Source organism: Branchiostoma lanceolatum, chromosome 4 (assembly GCF_035083965.1).
Source record: "Branchiostoma lanceolatum isolate klBraLanc5 chromosome 4, klBraLanc5.hap2, whole genome shotgun sequence".
NCBI lineage: Eukaryota > Metazoa > Chordata > Leptocardii > Amphioxiformes > Branchiostomatidae > Branchiostoma > Branchiostoma lanceolatum.
Window position 1 is genome coordinate 24909789 of NC_089725.1, and position 19339 is coordinate 24929127.

Sequence of the window (19339 nt, forward strand, 5' to 3'; positions counted from 1 at the left end):
GTCCGGTCCGTGTGTGGATGTTTGTGTGGAATACGTGAAAGTTTTCTTAAAGCTAAAAAACGTGAATATACAGCGTTTCGTGACGTTTCATCTAACGCTTGGTTAACGTACGTGACTTGGAATAATCACTGCAATCACAAAAATATTAATCTGCAGTGCACCGTCGTTTGAGGACAACAAAATACACTTTCATCAACCTATTTTAGTTTATAGACGTATATTGAATGGTTGCTGTTAGGGAAGCCGTATCAAAACACTGCTTGGCCTACTTTGAAAGTTACTAATGACATATAAGAATAATAGTTGACTGGAGGTAGGTCTGTGGTTCAGCCAGTTATCATGATGGACTTTGTGCACGATGGACGTCTCAAGTTCATATAGGCTCATGCGAGGTCAGTGCACTCCCACCGCCCTTGGTTGATGAGTGATCCATAAGTTTGCCCCGCAGGATCCTGTGCTTTTATTTGAAGAATGAACGTTGGCCGTGTCGTTGCTTTTCTTAAGACAGGGACCAGACGAAAGTGTCTTTAAACGCTTCCATCTGACACTTCATATTTTTGTGGGTGGGTTCGGCTGTTAGCGGTACCATTTACATTTACTTGCCGACCTTTTGTTAAGTCGCACCTGGTCCCGTCCGCATCTTTACGACGCAGAAGGCCAAATCGTGCGTCGATACGGATTTAATTACCGCGATGTCCTCTCTGTTAAGCGCCATCTCGTCATGCCAGCCATTTATGGCAGAAGCGGCAGCCCGGGATGTAACTGTCACTACAATTGCCCGTCATTAACGGCACCTCTTAAACGAAAATGTCGCCATTTCCACGTAAATTTGATTCCCAAACCGGGAAAAATAAAAGTAGGGACAAGGGCATCAATTATGTCTGAGTAAAGCAGCGTTACGAGAATTGAGACGACGTTTAAGAGAAAAAAACGTGTTTTTCAAACTTGAGGGTTGAGTGGAATGGCTTTTAAGGGCGATTTCTCAAAGAGATAACTCCGAATATAGATTTTGGCGACAGAAATAGCTGAGAAATCGTCGAAACTGACAAGTTTCACGCCGGCGTTGGCACGACTGTCAGCAGAAGAAATTCAATTTCACGTCCTCGATGCGTGACACATCAGTGGCCATTTCATAAATACAAATAAATACATAAAGGCGGGCATTTCACCGTTGATTTGGTATGTCGTTAAGTTTCCCATCTCGCGGCGGTCACTCCGCGTCCATATATACAGATGTCCATGTTTTAAACATTACCTATCCATCATAAAGGTAAACGGAACGGACCAAAACACCGGATGATTTACTCCCCCATTTACCCGTCATCGGATGAGTCCGGCGGGAGAACTTTGTTAGAGAAGTCTGGTCAGTCCGGAAATGGCAGAGGTCAGAGGGAGATCCCTTCTGTTCCTGCGCAGACAGTTTGGAAACACCAACAAAGAGTTCCGACTTTTTTTCCTCAAAAAGTTGTGATGAGGAGTTATTCTAGTTAGCTTCTTTCCCACCAAACGTACTCTGTTCTTCTCTCATACGGCCAACCAATCATCATCAAATGTCATCATTGCTTTGTTCTAGTAACATATATAATCATTAGGTAGAAGTAAGGTGGATCTCACCAGGTAGGCTTTGATTTTCACGTATGATGGCGGTCTGAAGGCATCCTGTCGATATGGCTAACGTTACTAGTTTCTCCTTAGGTAGACCAAGGAGGATGAAAAACTTCCTTGGGTCGAGCAATGTTTCTTGCTCAAGACATGCCGCGAAGAAAGTGATATGCATTGCTAAAGTTCTTTTGACGTTGTAGTAGCCAAGGTCACTCAACTAACGGAAATTTTGACGGTGAAAAATATATAGGAAAGTCTTCGGGATTGCTCGTATAGGTTTAACGACGTAGTCATCGAGAAAAGATTGAACGTACGATTGCTGAGGACAACGGTTTGTGGAAAACGTTGTATCTATTTATGCTGGGCGAGCTATTGGGTTTCCGCCGATGTAATAACGTCGGGAAGAGCAGTGGAGTTCATAAAACACCATAAACTTCTACGGTTGAACTTCTAACAGGTCCCGCTTCTCCCCCTGATAGCCGCACGCAGCTTTGATAACAAGAGAACGATTGGTGCAATAAAACCCGCTCCGCGAGGAGTAAAAACGTCACACTTCTTGACAAACACCTCGCACGTTTTTATAGCGTCCGACCAATTTCACATCAGCGCACAGCCACCTGTTCCTAAACTTTATCTTTCATATTTCTATAAATTTTAATGATTTTGGACACGATGCGACACCTGTTACGGCGGGGGTAGAGTAGCGGGAGTGTGTTGGGGAGATGGAGCCCATCTCCGCGCCGTTCCACAGGAACGCTCCCGTACTCAAGTGGAAAACTGCCAGAGGAAATGTCGGGGCCTTGTCCAGATCTGTTAATAGGGGATCGAATGGGACTGGGGAAATTAAAGTCGGCAGATGTCGGGACTGCCACCGTTGCTGCGTTTTCACGAGAGAATAAACTTACCGGGCTGTTCAAGAAAGCGGGGCGAGGAACTTAAGTCTTTACTTTTGTGGGTGCGGTCGCATTGAGTCGAGGATGTTATGATACTTCGGCACGATCACAGAAAATGTGAAGATCTTTATTCAAAGCACAAAGACGGATGAGTGCTTAACGTCAAGACAACAAGAACAGCATGTTCACCACTGGGCACGTTCTTCCAAGTCTGTACAGAGACAGCAGGTGCTTGCAGGCTATCTGTTTGTAGCTTTAGGCACCATTCAGGGGACCATGTAAATCAATGCTCTAGGCTAAACCAATGGAAACGTGTTTTGTTTTGGGTTGTCATGATATCTCATTTTCAACAGCACCGGTAAAAATCAAAGGACAGATAAAGGATACAAAGACAGATATGGAGAGATAATGTAGTCAAAACTGCATAAAAAGACCAACCAGGGGACTGATAAAATCTGGTCTATGTAGACAGGTGGTCACTATAGACAGGATTCTTAATGCTTGTGTCCTTGGGGAAAATTATCTAAGAGACCACCAAAAGTGATCACATTGGCCAGGTGGTCCTTATGTAGAGGTGGTCAATTGCAATTGTACGTTCGTTCGTGTAAGCAGGATTTGGATGTGATCATTGCTTTATTTAGTGGAGAGGGAGGAATCAATGTAAGAGCAGATTATGACCTCAAGATTAGGAAATCTTTACTTTTGTTGCTGTGTCCTTTGGCCTCGATATTGACACCTGCAAATTTACTTCTTCCGATTGAACTCTGACCTACAATCACCAGACAGCTCACGCCAGAATCAGCTGTGACCCCCAATAACCCCACAGAAAATTGCTCCATTTTCCACCAGGTACAATGAAAGCAATAACCATTTCTCATAACTCTTAAAAACTTCCACGGCTAAACAAAAAAAGTAGAAAAGGGTTTATGACTATTTTCCAAGACAAGGATTGGACACTCAGAATTTCCAACCAGTCCTGTGTCTTCAGGGCAACTGAAGTGGAAGAAAGTGGGACAAGTTCACTTTCTTCTATTATGTACGTAACGTTAATGTTTTACTTCCCCAGAATTTGCATATTTTTCACCATGTACCATTTTCAATGACTATCACTGTTTGAATAATCTGATCATCATGTCTAAAGGCAAATATACAAGAATCAATAATCCCTGCCGAGTCATGTCTTTTCTGCCTTATCATCTCAGTCCATGTCTATTGATTGAGAGTAAAATTGGCCCCGCCTAGTGCTGGAAGTGCTAATTCCCACCCACCCCGTCCCCCTGTGTGTCCTCTGTGCCCTGGGGTCCACACACCGACCTGGTAGAGGAGATGACTTAGTTTTACTGGTCTCCGGGGAGGTGCCAGAGAAGATGCAGATCTCCGGCTGCAATTTGCAGGGTCACTGTGCCTGGGTAATTTGCAACAACACAGAGCTGCCCACAGCTATAATGGTGTCCCCATTTACCTGGGATGTGCCCACTACATCCACACAATGCACCCTGCCACTCTCTATCCCTCTAAAGTTTGTCCAACTTTAAATCATGAAATAAAGTGACAGTTATGAACGACAGGGTAGTAGCATTACAGAACTTTATCCATTGTGGCACCCTTTATCATTTATGTGCTGCCACCAATTGGACGGCCTTGTGATAAGAATAAACTTCTTGCCTAAACACACACTCATTATACTGTGTGATAGGGACCTACAAGAGGGACAGTAGCAGATTCACTAAAAGCCGCTATAAGTATTCAACATGCATAATGCTATCTGTTTAGCCAACAGAAAATATACAACATCAACAGGATTGCCATGATGAATGTCATATCTATTGCAGGAAGTAGAAATGGTTCATGTATTTACATATAACATAAGGCTTTTCTTCTCAATGATTTGTAGTGACATTTCAAAAAGAAGTATTCCTACTAATTCTGTCGTTGCAACATACATAATGCTATCTGTTTAGCAAACAGAAAATACAAAACATCAAAAAGATTGCCATGAATGTCACATCTATTGCAGGAAGTATAAATAAGTCACAAGTTTACATAACGTAGGACTTTAATTAGTCCCGCTAATTCTGTTGTTGTAATATATATAATGCTAGATGTATAATGTTACATACATGTATACAATGCTAATTGTTTAAGCCAACAGGTAATATAACGTTATAACATCAAAAGGATTGCCATGACTGTCATATCTATTGCAGGATGTGCAAATGGTTCACACGTTTACATAAGGCTCTTCTCATGATTTGTAGTGACAATTCCCAAAATATTAGTCATGCTAACTCTCTCATTGCAACACATAATACCGGTTTAACCAAAAGAAAATATACAACGTCAACAGGATTTCCCTGAATATCATATCTTTTGCAGGAAGTACAAATAATTCACAACTCTACATGTAACGTATTCTCATGATTTGTAGTGACATTTCCCAAAAAAATCATTCCTTCTAATTCTGCTGTTGACACATGAGGTGTTGCAGAGGTAAACAGAAAGGTGTGTTCCTACTGTTATGGCAGCCTGGGGAGGACTGCTACGACCCCACGGGGGGACATAAGACGAAATAGTCTCTTGTCCTTCCTGCTCTGCTGTCTTCCTTCCAATTACACTAAACTGCCTCATGAATACCTGTGGTATTCTGGGCCAGCTCTGATGATGGGTCTCTATGTAAGAGGTGAGAGATAAATCATGGGAACTCCCAGGGGGGAGCGGAGGGGCCTGTGGACATTTGCCACCCAGGGTGGAGACTCAGGAAGAGACAAAGTAAAGATGACAGGTATATAAATGACAGGTAGATATTGTTCCATCACATCACCTAGAGGTTGGATGTTCTTAGCAGGCATCTTGGGTGGACGTTTTTGTGTGTGTGTCTGTGTGTGTGTGTGTGGGGGGGGGTTATTATGAGCTGTTTTCTGATTGTATATCATTTTCCATATGTGGCGAAGCTTTTTACCAGGGCCCATTCCGCGACCGATGTAACGTGGAGCGATATGGGTCCTGGTTTAACGAGGATGCCTAAATCCAGATCAGAGAACAGGGATAATTCCCCCAAAAGTTCTAAGAAGTCCCTTACAGCTAAGAAGCCTGCTATGGAGGCTAGAAGGTTCTAAGACACTACTCTGGTATCACCATATTCTTGTTACATGATAGAATTTGTTATGTAGAACACTACATAAAGCATGTCAAATTGACTAGAGTAAGAGCTTATCTGCACATACAACATGAAACAGTGCAATGGGTATGCTAATTTGCTAAGGAACATACAAAAGACCATTATACTTTATATCTTACAAATATATCTTGGTTTTAAGGAATGATAGCCTGAAGAGTAGGACAACAGACAGGTTTTCTTAAATTGGTACCAAAACACACGTGGGTGGGTGGATGGCTTCTAAGGACATCCTGGTTGTAGAATCCTGGTTGTAGAAAACAGCTTGGCTATCTGTCCCTGTCACTTAGTGCCTGTAGAGTGGTGAAGGAGTCTGGGAAGTGGTCCATCAGCACGATGCCCTTGTCAGCGTTCACATCCAGCTCATCGATAAAGCCGAACCAGTAGATCACCATGCCTGGCCCAAACCTTCCCACAGGAAACACAGAGAAACAAGCTGTTAAACACTGCAAACAACAGAGTGGGGAATATGTATTACTGTTCCTTAGCTGTTCATCTTTAAAAGAATAGATGCCATTCTAAGGGATACACATTGTAGATGTGTCTAACCCACAGCTTTCAGAGTTATAACATAGGTTCAGTGACCTGCCAGGAATCTTGTACACCTTGTCATATGATCAGAATTAGTCATGTGATCACTGGGCTACTTCCATTTCACACAAAGGGAGTGTGATAGGCATTAGAAAGTTTAAAAGTATTGGGCTTACATAGCTAATGTGGCTCTGTACAGGAGTATTGGATAAAGGGATGAAATAACATTGCCTATCAATTGCTGATACCCAATTGCCGTATTAGGAGACAAGGTTTACTGGATGCGTTGAATGTTTCATCAGCCTACGGAACATAGTTGTGTTTTAGTTTGGGCAAAGTTTCTTTCAACATAACTTCTACATGCAGGTTACAACTTCAGTTTAATCTACTTTCATTTTTCATTTTGGCTTGTGAATTCTTTTCCAGTTCCATTTGCTGGCATTTTTGTGCACTGACTTTTTTATGCCATTACAGCATGTATTTGCTGTATGAAAGCTTGTTTTTCAGCGCTGTTTGAGTCTCTACCAGTGCATTTTAAGATGGCCTCCTCCGTGATATAACAGCATGCTTATACAATACCAGCAGATGATGAGCTTCAAAAGTGGCAGACATAATAGTTAACTGGCGGCATTAAAAACGCTAGCTGCACAAAATAAACCCGGCACGGTAACAGGAGCCTGTAACACTATAGGCACATTACACACCATCAAGCTCATCCCAGCCAAAATCACCTCCTTGTGCAGAATTCATGGGGAGAGCCACACAGTTTCATTTGCAGTTTTTACTGTCCTCTGTAACGATGGACAATAAAGACAAACTTGATCCTTTTTACTGCCCGGCTCAATAGGCTGGACATATTTCTGTCAGGGATGAGTGGGATGATGACATACGACCAAGCCTCTACTTCTGCCCTGTCCAATATTGTTCCCGAGCACCGCTGTACAAGCGTAGATTGTCGTCCAGAATGGAAGGAAGAGACTGTTAGATAGCCAGACAGTGTTGTGAGAGCATGTAAGGGATGCCTCCGTATGTAGAGCAGCGGTGCCTTATCTTGTTCAACCACACACTAGCATCTTCCACCGCCAACCAAGCCACTGGTACTGATAACTGGGCTCGTCACAAAATGCACAACCGACCGGCTAACCAACTCCGATCACATACATGTACCACTGACCGAGTTGAATCTATTCAAAGTGATGATAAATACTTGGAGCTTTTTACAAGTTCAAAGATACAAACCAAGGAGGATTAAAAGTATCAATATCATTAATACCACTACAATGTTTATGGTTACGTTTTTAATGGACAACAATGTATACTTATCTGGGGCTCATTTCAAAATTCCAATAAATCAGATCAAGGAAGTTGAAAAAATTATCTATTTTCAAACCTCCATGATTATTAGACTAAAGTAATTAAAACAAAATCTCTTAACCAAACAAAAGAGCCTGGTGATTATGATGAAGATTCAACGTAGTATTTGTGTCTACTTGTAAGGCCATGTTGATTTGATTATATGGACGACATCTGTCTGCATATCAATTTCCTCCGTTTAAAAAAAAGAGAAAAGGTTTTCTAAAAAGCAGCTGCAAAATGATAAAATACATGCTGTAAATTGAAAAAAAAAAATCGGAAAACGGATACTAATGTCGTTTCTAAAGTCAAAGAAGATGTTTTGAAAGTACAAAAATGAAGAGTCTACATTTCGGTCTGTGTGTTTTGTTTATCTTTCCTGACCACGTAGATTCTATAATGAAGGCAACTTTTCTAAATTTAGTGACAAACTTTTTTTATTTGCATGCTCGCATCAGTTTTTGGGTTCCTAGAGGATGTCATCCATATAATCAAATCAACATGGCCTAAGTGTGAAATCTACAAAGTTGACCAGGTATGCATTTTTACAAGGAATGGCTACAGTACAGATCGACTACAGTTTGAATGCAAATTATTGTACAGTAGAAAACCTCCTTGGAAGAACCAAGTTACAAAACACAACCTGATTGTGTCCTAATATCTGTTGATCTTATATGTAAGCTGGGATACAGCCTACCTCAATGCTGTGTCTCCTCAGAATGATACACAGACAATTAATTCAGAGATTATGCTAAATATAATTGGTGCTAATCTGTTTTGTGCTTAAAAAAGATTGATTTGGTTCAGCTTAAATGCTATTGGTGTCTCATATAGAATACAGAAAGAGGATTTTGAAGTTATTGTCATGCAACACAAACTTATGTCATAACGTTGACCGTATGGACATAGATATTCAAAATGTTCTAGTCCTACTTTTTCAAAGGCATTTCTAAATGGGTAAATGAAGTGTGCAAGGGAAAAAGGCTACTACTGTACAATAATTTGCATTCAAACTGTAGTCGATCTGTACCGTAGCCATTCCTGATACCATCGCATTGTTCTTCATGATTTTCTGCACAAAATGACTTCCAAGTATTTCAATAATAAACTGCTGGAGTGAATTATGTCAGAGACATTTTATCAACTTTGTGCTGGGAGGTAGATTTACTATCAGGCTCTCTGGGGTAAACATTAATATTGGTTTAGTTTTTTGTTCTCTGGGTAAATCCATGGGCCTTGGAGGATTGAACAGCAATTTTCCGGAATTTGCATTCCATAATGCTTCTAATCTAATACCATTGGAAAGAGCATCTTCTCATCTGTAATGCAAACAATGGGAAGAGAATGGAGATTTACAGAACAATATGGTGTACTTCACACTTTACATTGGAGGTAATGGTTCTCCCAGGGTAGAATTCCACTTCTGCATTGTCCTCAAGTACAGGAGGGTTGAAAAGAAAAGACTATTAGCAAACAAACCGTGCGATGAAAGCCATTCCGAGCAAGGCTATCACTCTTGCAGCCAGCTATCAGGGGAGAACCCCTTTCACCTCTCTGGAAATGAAACCGATGTAATCAGATCCTTTCAATATTGTAGCGGGGCAATGATCGCCTTGCGAACAATGGAGTGGTAATGCCGCGCTATCAGCCCAACACCTGTCATTAGCATCAGAATGCCGGCACAGTCCCTCGCATGTCGGCACACTCCAAATATCCCCAGGCCTCATTGTCCATGAATGAGTGAATCCAGCTTTGCAAAATTACAGGCGATTCCTGCCGGCATCATTATCAAACGGGCCCTCTCTACAGGGGAAACATTTGATGGACACCGGGGTTTTGGGAGGTAATATGATAATTGCTTCAGCTCATGGGGAAAAAAATTATTTAGTAAAGAATTGTGCGGGGAGCCCGCAAGTGTAGCGGCCTATTCCGGAAGTGTTAGGGTTTTTAATAACGCGGGGAGATAGCACACAATTGGAATGTTGTGATTCATAGCGAACGGTCTTTAAGTGATCATCGCTCTAAATTAGCCCAATATTTCTTCTGGCCTCCTCCGGGGGACCGTCTTTTGTCGAGCCTTACCGGGCGCTAACTACCGGGTGCGGCGGACGGCGATTTTCCCCGGGATCTGAAATACGACATAGATCAGCAAGCCAGTAGACAGCTGTTGCACCTAACATCATTATTGTGTGCACAGTGGGGTGGGATATTAAATATGGCCATTTCCGATAAAAAGGTGGCCCCTGGCCACGCACCGGCACCATATGAGCCCGCGATATCATCATAAGGCTATTAGCTGCTTCTGTGTGAATTGCTTCTTTATGGCTCTTGATGGGATATGTAATACACCTCGTCCATCAAGCCCAACTTAAATTCCTACCTTGGAGAAAGTCGGCCGTTCTTTTAAAAAAGCTAATGACTTTGTGGTGCAAGGAGATCGGGAATGAAGGATTCCCAGACAGTGCCGCGAGGTGGCGAGCAGAATTAATTATGCCGTTTTATTGCCTTGCTGGCAGCTTTTATGGTCATCCCAGGTTAATGGCCGGTCTCATAATGAAAGGTGATTTATGCCGCTGACCCGGCCACCGCTGGGCAGAAATATGCAGAAAATGGGATTCCCCCGCCTCGCCAATGGATTTAAGCAGCTCACTGTTAATGAAAATGTAGTCGAACCCTCTGCCATTTTCACAGGGCTTATGGGTGCTAAGTCTAGCGATATGAAAACAATCTGACGGTCCCGCACGCCTCTGACACAGCCAGGACGCCCGAACTCATTTCCCGATCAATAGTAATCTTGTCAAATGAACCCTTCCCAGCTCCGCCACCCTTTTGGGCCGAATTCCCTGACCTTGGGTTATGGAATGCCATTTGTCATGTCGGAATGTCCTGCTCTCTTCTCAGGCTTCTTCCCACAACTTTCCAGGGCGGGCGGGTTTCTCTCCCGAAACATCTGCAAACATCTGTCAGGAAAGGGGAAACTCGGTCCTGCTAATTGCAGATTGGGAGTGGGGAACCAAGTTTGGCGGGAGAGGTAACACTTATCCGATTAGGTTCCTTCTGTGCCAGTCCTCCTTAATGTCAGAGAAATTCCCCCAAACCAGGTGCTAAACATGCAAGGATGGAAAAGCAATTTGGACATGGCGAAAACCTTAATTACAGAGGCTGAAAGGCCGTGGCAGTGGTGAAAATTGCCTCCTGGGGTGGGCCACAGAAGACTTGGGCCTCACACTATTAAATTTCAATTTGAGCTCAGAAGGGTGGCCCAAGACCAGCAGAATCAATTCTCCACAGCAGATGGGAAAGTCAGAGTGGCACAGAAGGAACCTCATTCCTGAGGGTACAGAAAGGGCTTTTGATTTTCTCCCAGCCAATATGCAATATCTGGCCGCCCAATCACCATCCGGACCAAATCTCATCTTTTCTAACTCAATTTGATGGGACTTTGAGCTGAAGTTTGGTTATGCCTCCCCCGAGACCCGGACTCCTGGTAGCTACATTTGACAGGCAATTCATATTTAACTCTAAAGTTACTTCCTGGTTCTCAAGTATTGAGCCAACTACTTCAGTAGCTGCTGTGGGCACTTCTATTGACTTCCCCGTGCTTCCTGATCAGCAGTGGGGATACTTACCATGCAATACAGACAAATGTATCACTGGATTTCTATAACGATGAAGATAGAACGCTTTGAGGTGAAGACGGTATTCAGGTTTTAAATGACTGTAATGTACGAGGAAGGAACAAGGTGAAGGAACTGTATGTTAACTCTGGCAATATGCTGAATATTGAATAATGAATAAATAGTTTTGCAGTGGTTTCATTTTAGAGAAGGAGGTTTTGCAGTGTTTCAAATTCCAGTTGAAAGAATTCTGCAATAAAGTAGTACTACATTGGAACTGCTTATTGGAGGTGGAACAGACTTTTGGCAGAGCGGTCACTGTGAAAAACACGAAAATAAAACCGCCGCGAACATTTAGATTCACAGTATTTTAGGACTGTTACCCTGTGGTACTACCATTTTGCTGTTGAAGGAACAGCCATTCTGCAATAAGAAAAAGAAATTAGTACATATACTGTAGTTGATTTCAATTTGTATTAAGGAAGCAGGAAATGAAATGGTTTAATCATAATCTCAAAAGAAATCTCTTGCCTAATCTCACTGTCTTTTCTCAAGATATGCAGACTTTGTCGTGCCACATATGACACAAAAGTACTAACTTTTCTGAAACTTTTTTCTTCGGCAGAACGATTCCAAACTTCCTGGTAGAAAAGTCTGGTCCACCGTGGGGCCCCCGGGGAGCTGTTGCACTCCTGGCGGGCTTGTCCTCCCATTGGCCGCTCCCCACAAAAGGTCTGCCACACTAAGCGATGACAAATTGTGGAAAGTTGGCTGGGCCCAGAGCTAATCCACATTATCCTGCAACAATTGTGACTTCATCCTTGTCAGAGCCCATTTGGATCAGTCTGGGGTCCCTGGAGTGGCAGCACTCCCACAAAAGAATTAATTTCTAAATCTTTGCTGGATCCTGGCTGACAACTCTACATGGGATAACGTGTTCGGCCTGTCTGGTTACAGGAGCCATTTGGAGGGGACGGAGAGTGGAGTTAGAGTAGTATGTAAAGCCCCCGTACCGCGGGGAGAGGAGAGGGGTCCCAGTAAATTAAAGTTTCCCCAGGAATGAAAATCACAGGGATTTGGCGGCCTAGCCGGTTGATATGATAACAAGATTGGCGTATTTCTGGTGCTCTCCTGCAAGGCTTGTGTGCAGCCTCCACAGTTGGGCCGCAGTGTGGGGCTTACAGGGACAATATGGTCAGCAGGAACTCACAAAATCAATTTAGGAAACCGCTGGATGCAAACTGAAACGTTTTGGAGGGAACAAAGAATGCAGAAGATCCCAAAGACCCCGACTACTTTGGAGACCAGAGACACTATCAGTATGGAAGGACTTTCCAAGAATGTCCCTCAGTATGGGATATCGTGTTGTAATAAAGATTAAAAAGTAATTATTGTTGATAGCTACTATACTGTCATATATCACCATGATCTTATCAGATGAGGAACTATGGATGCCAACTTAAAAATCTATGTAATTGAGAAAAAATGTCAACAAAATTTCTCATCTAAGTAAAATCATACAACATCCCCCCTTGGTCATGAAATTCATTGCCTGCAACTTGTCATCAAAGCAATACAAGTTTACGAGATCGTACAGTTAAAAACGCATGCTAGATAAAACGTATGGGTGATTGATTCATTCACAATCATTATATTTCATTGCTGACAGTAGCACACAGGGAGAAGACTTGACTGTATCTGACTAGAAGTGGTCGTGAGGGTGGTAACTATGTAGTACAACTTAACATAATTTTCTTAAGAATGTTAGGTACAGTCCCTTATCTTGTTCTCAACAGACGTTTTGACAACCTATCTACTGTCTTTATCAGTGTAAATATAAAGTATCTTATTTTTCAAATCCTTTTTACACTAATGAAGGCAGCAGATAAGTTGTCGAAATGTCTGTTAGGAAGAAAAGTAAGGTTGTGTAATGTACTATGAATGTATTATTCATTCAGTTTATGCTAAGTTATTCTTTTGTATCCTGTTAAGATTTGGAAGGCTCCCTTGGAAATCAGTTACTTAGTTGACTGAAGGGACCACCCTAAAGATTCATAAATAGATAAATAAATAGATGTTGAATTGATTTATCAACCTGATGAAACTATCTACAGGACAGGTACTACAACATTTACAAAGGCGGTGGGTCAAAGGTCAGCTACCACTAGACAATAAATCTCCTCAAGAAGGGACAGCTGGCACATGTGGCTCATTTAAACAACAATCTGCGGAACTAAGTACCTCATTAATTGACAGGTGCAATTCCATATCAACAAATAAACAAAGGCAAATCAGGCGTTCAGAAGCGTGCAAATCATCTCTTACATACCTGGTCACACCTGTCGGTAATAGGAAGGAGGGTCTACATCGATAGATCCTCATTGGTAAAAGGTGACCATAAACCATGCAAACTACATCATTGTCTAAGATCTGTCAGCATTCATTACTGTAAGTTTTGAAATGTTTGCGGTGGTTTTATTTCCACATGTCTTTTTTTGTACAGAGACCCATCCACAATGTTTTAAGCTGTTAATATTTCCTTTTTATTCCTACTGAACAACAGAATTGTTACAGCCACAAACTTACCACAAATCAAAAACCACATATCCCCTACTAATACAAAACTAAATCCCTGTGAAAATAAATGAATGTACAGATGATGATGTACAGTCACATGATGAAGTGCCAAAAGATTTTAGTACAACAAAAATGCTTTCATCTTGACCACCAAAAGAAGTGCAAAATCTGTGTTGACTAACAATACATTTCTTAGGTATAAGATTTATGCCCCACGCAGAAAGGATGAAAGGCATTCAGGACCAAGGGTACACGCATTCAAGGACAAATCCCCTACATTTTTTGTAAAAGATGAAATATTGGAGCAAAAGAAAAAGCAATGGTTGAAAAGAATGCACACTGCAATATGACTAATAGTAAGTTATACATTATATATAGTGTATATGTGAACATCATTAAAATATGGACAAATGAAAACAACTCATTACATTGTGGTATAATCTGTTGCTTGACTTTTCTAATTATAGCATTCACTCCAATAATGGCACACCTCCAGAAAACGATGCATTTTGACCACAGTGGGAAGCAACTATCATTATTGATGCTAGTATCATTTGATGAATGGGAGCATGATGGTTGTAACACACTATCAGTGAAGAACAAACACAATGCAGCTATATGCATACATGTACATATATACATGTATGTTGATTACTTTATAGTACCATCTTCCTGAATCTGAAGTCCACATGCAAGATAGACTATATGGTATTTTGTGAATAGCAAAAGATATACACTTTATATCTAGCACACACACATTTTGCAAAGAGATGTTATGCTCATTATCATTATGATATTTTTTACTCTCTGGACTTTTATGCCCTTAATATTTTGTCTTGGTTGTCCTTTAAGTCTTATCAAAGAGAAAACTATTCAACAATCTAATACCTGTGTAACTTATAAATGTAGAGTCTCCCTTATGTCAGGAATGCTTTTAAGGTTGTTAGATGCATTGTTGTCATTACAGAATGTGACAATTTCAAATTCAGATCCCATTAGTATGCTATACTGGTGCAGCTCTATGATTACATTTCCTGCCATATACAAGTGATTTGGAATATTAGAAAATATGTTAGATTAAAACTTCTTGTCTTTATTATAATCATTCAAGACTTTTAGTACATTTTCTTGGTCCAAGTTTAGGTTTTACAATGAAATGTGTGTATGTTCCCTTACAGATGCCACCCAAACAGATGGAGTTTTGTCCGAGAAAACCGTGAATCTGCACTCCAAATTTTATTCATGCAGACCCAACAAAGCCTATTGTAGAGGACATAATGCACAATTCTGATGTAATCCCCCCCTAGAGAGTGGAGAATAATGTCTACCATGTGACATTAAAAGTCCTCCACACAGTTGATAAATGGCTATGTTTAATGCAAGTTTAGGCCACACTAGATTAAATCCTTGTTTAACGGATATCTGTTCGATAGCTGAGAGGAAAATCTTTTTTAATATTCCTAATTGGGGAATCCAAAAAAGCACAATTTTCAACAAATATCATAACAAATATCCCTGGTTTGTAACCAATAAATAAAAGTTAATGCAAATATTCTTCTAAATGTTTGAAAGCTGTTCTCAATACTTTACTTTGCTGCTTGTTTCTTTTGTCTACCCTGTTCAAACTTGAACTACTAAACTTGTCCACCTATAACATTAAAAATTCAATAAACAACTTCTGCAAAACAACAAGACATTGCTACAAGCTAAAATGAGTCAAATAGATTATAATGAAATTTAGTTATCAGGCAAATGAATCATATGACCATGAATTACATTTTCTGCTCAGATAAAAAGCTATTTCCTAACCCCAGGTTTCAAATCATACAGACGACATTATATGTCCTTGATTACGCTAGACACATACCAGACCATATACTACTGTAAATGCAGAAATGTTCGCAGGGATTGATTTCGCGGTGGGGAGAAAATGGAGTGTTCGTGGTGGTTTTGAGTTTGTGTTTAAAACAATAGAAGCGGTACAGTCAAACAATGGAATGGCTTTTCACAGTGGTTTTAAGTTCGCAGAGTTCACTGCGAAAAACGCGAACATAAAACCACCGCGAACATTTCTGCATTTACAATATGTGGGCCTGTGACAGATAACAAGTACAAATTGGTCTATAGCAAACAATGCTATCAGTCTAGCATGCATTATTCTGGTTACCCTTGGCACAAAAATACTGCTGATTTTATAACCCCACTCTAGATGTCAAATGTGCCAATGACAAGCTTCTTACACATTCTTCAGAAATACTTCTGTTTTTGTCCCAGTAAAAAGACAAAGACACATGGTAGATTATAGACTTGTATTAACTACATATATGTGAAAATCATCAATATCTAGGGATCTACATTACATTTTCTTACAAGATTAGGTTTACATAATTTACGTGTGAGACAAAATGTTGTTCAACAACATGTTTGTCTAACCTGTCAGACAAACAAGAACAAAAGTCTATTACACCTGTGCTTCCTCCTCTCTTAAACTTTATGGTATTTGACCAAGAAACAATTCCACTTCTTATTGCACAATAACCCATGTGTGGGTACTTTCTACCTTGGTCATTGGGAGGTTGGCACAGCTGGTGGCGTATTATGCACAAGAATGTTGATATGCTCGCCCAATGGTCTATTGTGTCTTGGAAACAAGATGGCCGACTTTGATGCCGTAACTACGTGTGAAGAACAGTGGGAAGGCAAACAGTTTTTATGGCTATCAATCAACACAGGTGTACTTCAGCGGAATGTCTCCTTCACCTTATAAGTCTGTGAGGCGACCTTTGTCTACAGTGGAAAACCATACATTCTGCGTCAACAAGATAAAAACTTCTGAAGATGACAAAATCAATTTCATATTTATTTAATTCAATAAACTATTCTTATTACGTACTAAATACAATGCTGAACATTTTTTAAAAAAGATTATATTGAACTTCCTTGGAGCTATAAACTAGCCTGGTGTCCCAACCTATCATAGCCGCAGAATCTGTTTCGGCCTGATATTTGCGGAGAGGACGAAAGAAACTCAGGAGCTATATATGAGAGGTTGGGACACCAGGCTAGCTATAAACTAGCTGTACCTTTTAGCTTCTTTTGCTATCAAAATTTGCCTTAAAATATTTTACCTGTAGCAGAATGTCAGTAAATATGCATATTCTATCATTTTCTCGTTTCAAGTACAGCAACCTGTCCTGATTTCACCTTCCCATATTTAACTTATGTACAGTTGTGCATGTTGCTGACTTGTCTATAATTCACCCTGACATGTCAGCAGACACATGTTTGCATACATAAAACACAGCACACAGACTGCTGCTAAAGGCTACATCATGGGGAACTCCCCCAGGGAACCCTGCACCACTGCTTAATGATGTATCTCCTGTCAATAGGACTGTGTGCAGTAGGTGAAAGGTAGTTAGAGTAAGGTGGAGGGGGGGGGGGGGTGAGTGAAAATGTACAAAACAATTAAAATTTACCTTATATCGTTTCAATAACTTTTTCCCAAGTTGTTTCTTTCTGATATCATCACTATTGGTAAAAAGTGAACAACACAATATCTACCTTGGTCTACACATATTGAGAGTATGTACTTTATCATGAATTTTCACATTTAGAAAGTCTGGGAAGCAAATAAATCTTTGTATCTTGACATAAGAATTTTAAAAGTTCTGTAAGTCAAGGCACTGGATGAGAACCTCAGTCTTCATCTCCAAAGCGTACATGTCACGGGGAGTATTTGTCTTGTACCATAATCACTTGTTCAGACAAATCCTCCCGTGCCGGTTCCAAGTCCTAACATGACAGCAGCCAGACTTACATGTCAGGGTAAAATGATCTGTATGATGTATAGTTATATCTGGGGAATCCTTACATCATGTACAGGGAACCCTTACTCAGACACAGATCAAATTTCCCCCAGTCCTGGACATCAATCTGTCAACACCAGTTGGACTGGCTGGATGAAAGATCTGACCTCGGGGAGTGATTGGTCAGCTGGAATTTACAGTCTGTGGTCAGTAGAGTCCAGCTGATGTATCATTCCTCTCACCATATCTGACTGACCAATCAAACTGTCAAAACAATTTGGCCAGCATGCTACATTAGTGATGGGTTCTTGCTCCAGCATGTATAAATCTCAGCTGTCTTTCTGTTTGTTTTATGAGGATGTCTCCATGGATCAATTTATTATGGATTCCTATAATGCAACTGTTATAATGTTTGTTTAGTTATGCTACAAACACACTTTTTAAATTGTGCCAATCCAGTTGTCAGAGGACTTACTTTATAAACTTACATAAAACTGCAATAAGTTCAAATAAAGATTTACTCTCTTTCTTTATGATGTACATTCATGTGCACATTTATTGTCATTAGTAAAATGCAAATCTTTACACAATAGTGCAGTTATTACCTGCGCAAATATATTTCAGCATTTTCTTGTTGATTTTTTATTGCATTGTGACAAAAATCTGCCACTCTGTTTTGGTTCTTGTAAGTTGTATGGTTCAGTATGGTTCTTGAACAGCTTTAGGCAATCTACAGTAATCCAGACTACAGAGGAAGATACAAGTAGTGAGCAAAATACTTCCTCTCATGTTATGGTGGATCAAAAAATAAAACTTTTGAGGCAGCCTAAAAACTCAAGGGGATACCTGAAGGGCTAACACCACAGCAGAAAGTTGATCATTATCACCCTGTGTATTTGAGAGAAAAGATAGTTTTTTTAAAAGTTATGATATAATTGAACACATAACTAGACATCAGGCAATGACATGGCACAAGAAATGTCCTACAAATACATTTTTGTAACATCAGCAGAACCTGCCGATGATCCTCACATCTCAGTAACCTGTCCATGACCTTGTACCACAACACCTGACAGAAGTTCCCCATTACCTGTCTCAAAAGAAAGACCAGTTTGCTCAATTAGCCATCAAACAACCAGACACCATTGATGTATGGGGACAACACAACATGCTGACTGGCCTAAGTTGCCAACTGGGAACCATTGGCTCTACCAAACCTGACAGATGGAACCACTATGTCAGGGGTGAGAAATGACGGACCAATCAGATCCGTCCCCTGTGGGAGGATGACCAATCAGGGCTGTTAGCTTTGAAAAATGGTTGACCAATCAAAGGTGCATTTGTATTATGTCTCACTTATCAATATGTATACTCAAATTTTCTTTACAGAAACCAGACACAGCATTACTGTAATCACTGAGATAATTCAAAGCTAGTTATAGTCTGTAAAATTACATAATAAACTAATGAGCTAAAATGCTTTCTACATGGTTGTAAAACAAGCAAGGCAATCTAATGAGAACTTACTGATGCAACTGTTGCTTACAATAAAACATACAAATATACACACGCAAAGCAAAGATGGATGGATGTAGTTATACAGAGTTATTACAGGTTCATAACAAAAGACCAGACAAGACAAATGAGAAATACATCTCTATGTCACAGAATCATTGTAGTACGACATGTTTATGAAGTTTGACTTAGTGTTAATGGATGAGTTCAAATAAAACACAAAGAATGCACTTTAGATAAATCAACTGTTATAGATTCTCTTCAAAT

At 40.5% G+C, this 19339-nt stretch overlaps 1 protein-coding gene across 2 annotated transcripts in view; it reads right to left on the reverse strand.

Annotated features, from left to right (window-relative positions):
* Positions 1-4297: 4297 nt before the first annotated feature.
* Positions 4298-19339, reverse strand: part of LOC136433599 (CDAN1-interacting nuclease 1-like) — a 49466-nt gene continuing 34424 nt past the window's right edge. The window contains exon 11 of one of the 2 annotated variants that reach the window (XM_066425964.1): positions 4298-6078. In XM_066425964.1, coding sequence (XP_066282061.1) covers positions 5940-6078 — 139 coding nt within the window. In that variant the 3' untranslated portion in view covers positions 4298-5939. Of the gene's footprint in view, positions 6079-14409; positions 16424-19339 lie in introns of those variants that run through there. The other variant, XM_066425966.1, reaches the window with a different exon arrangement.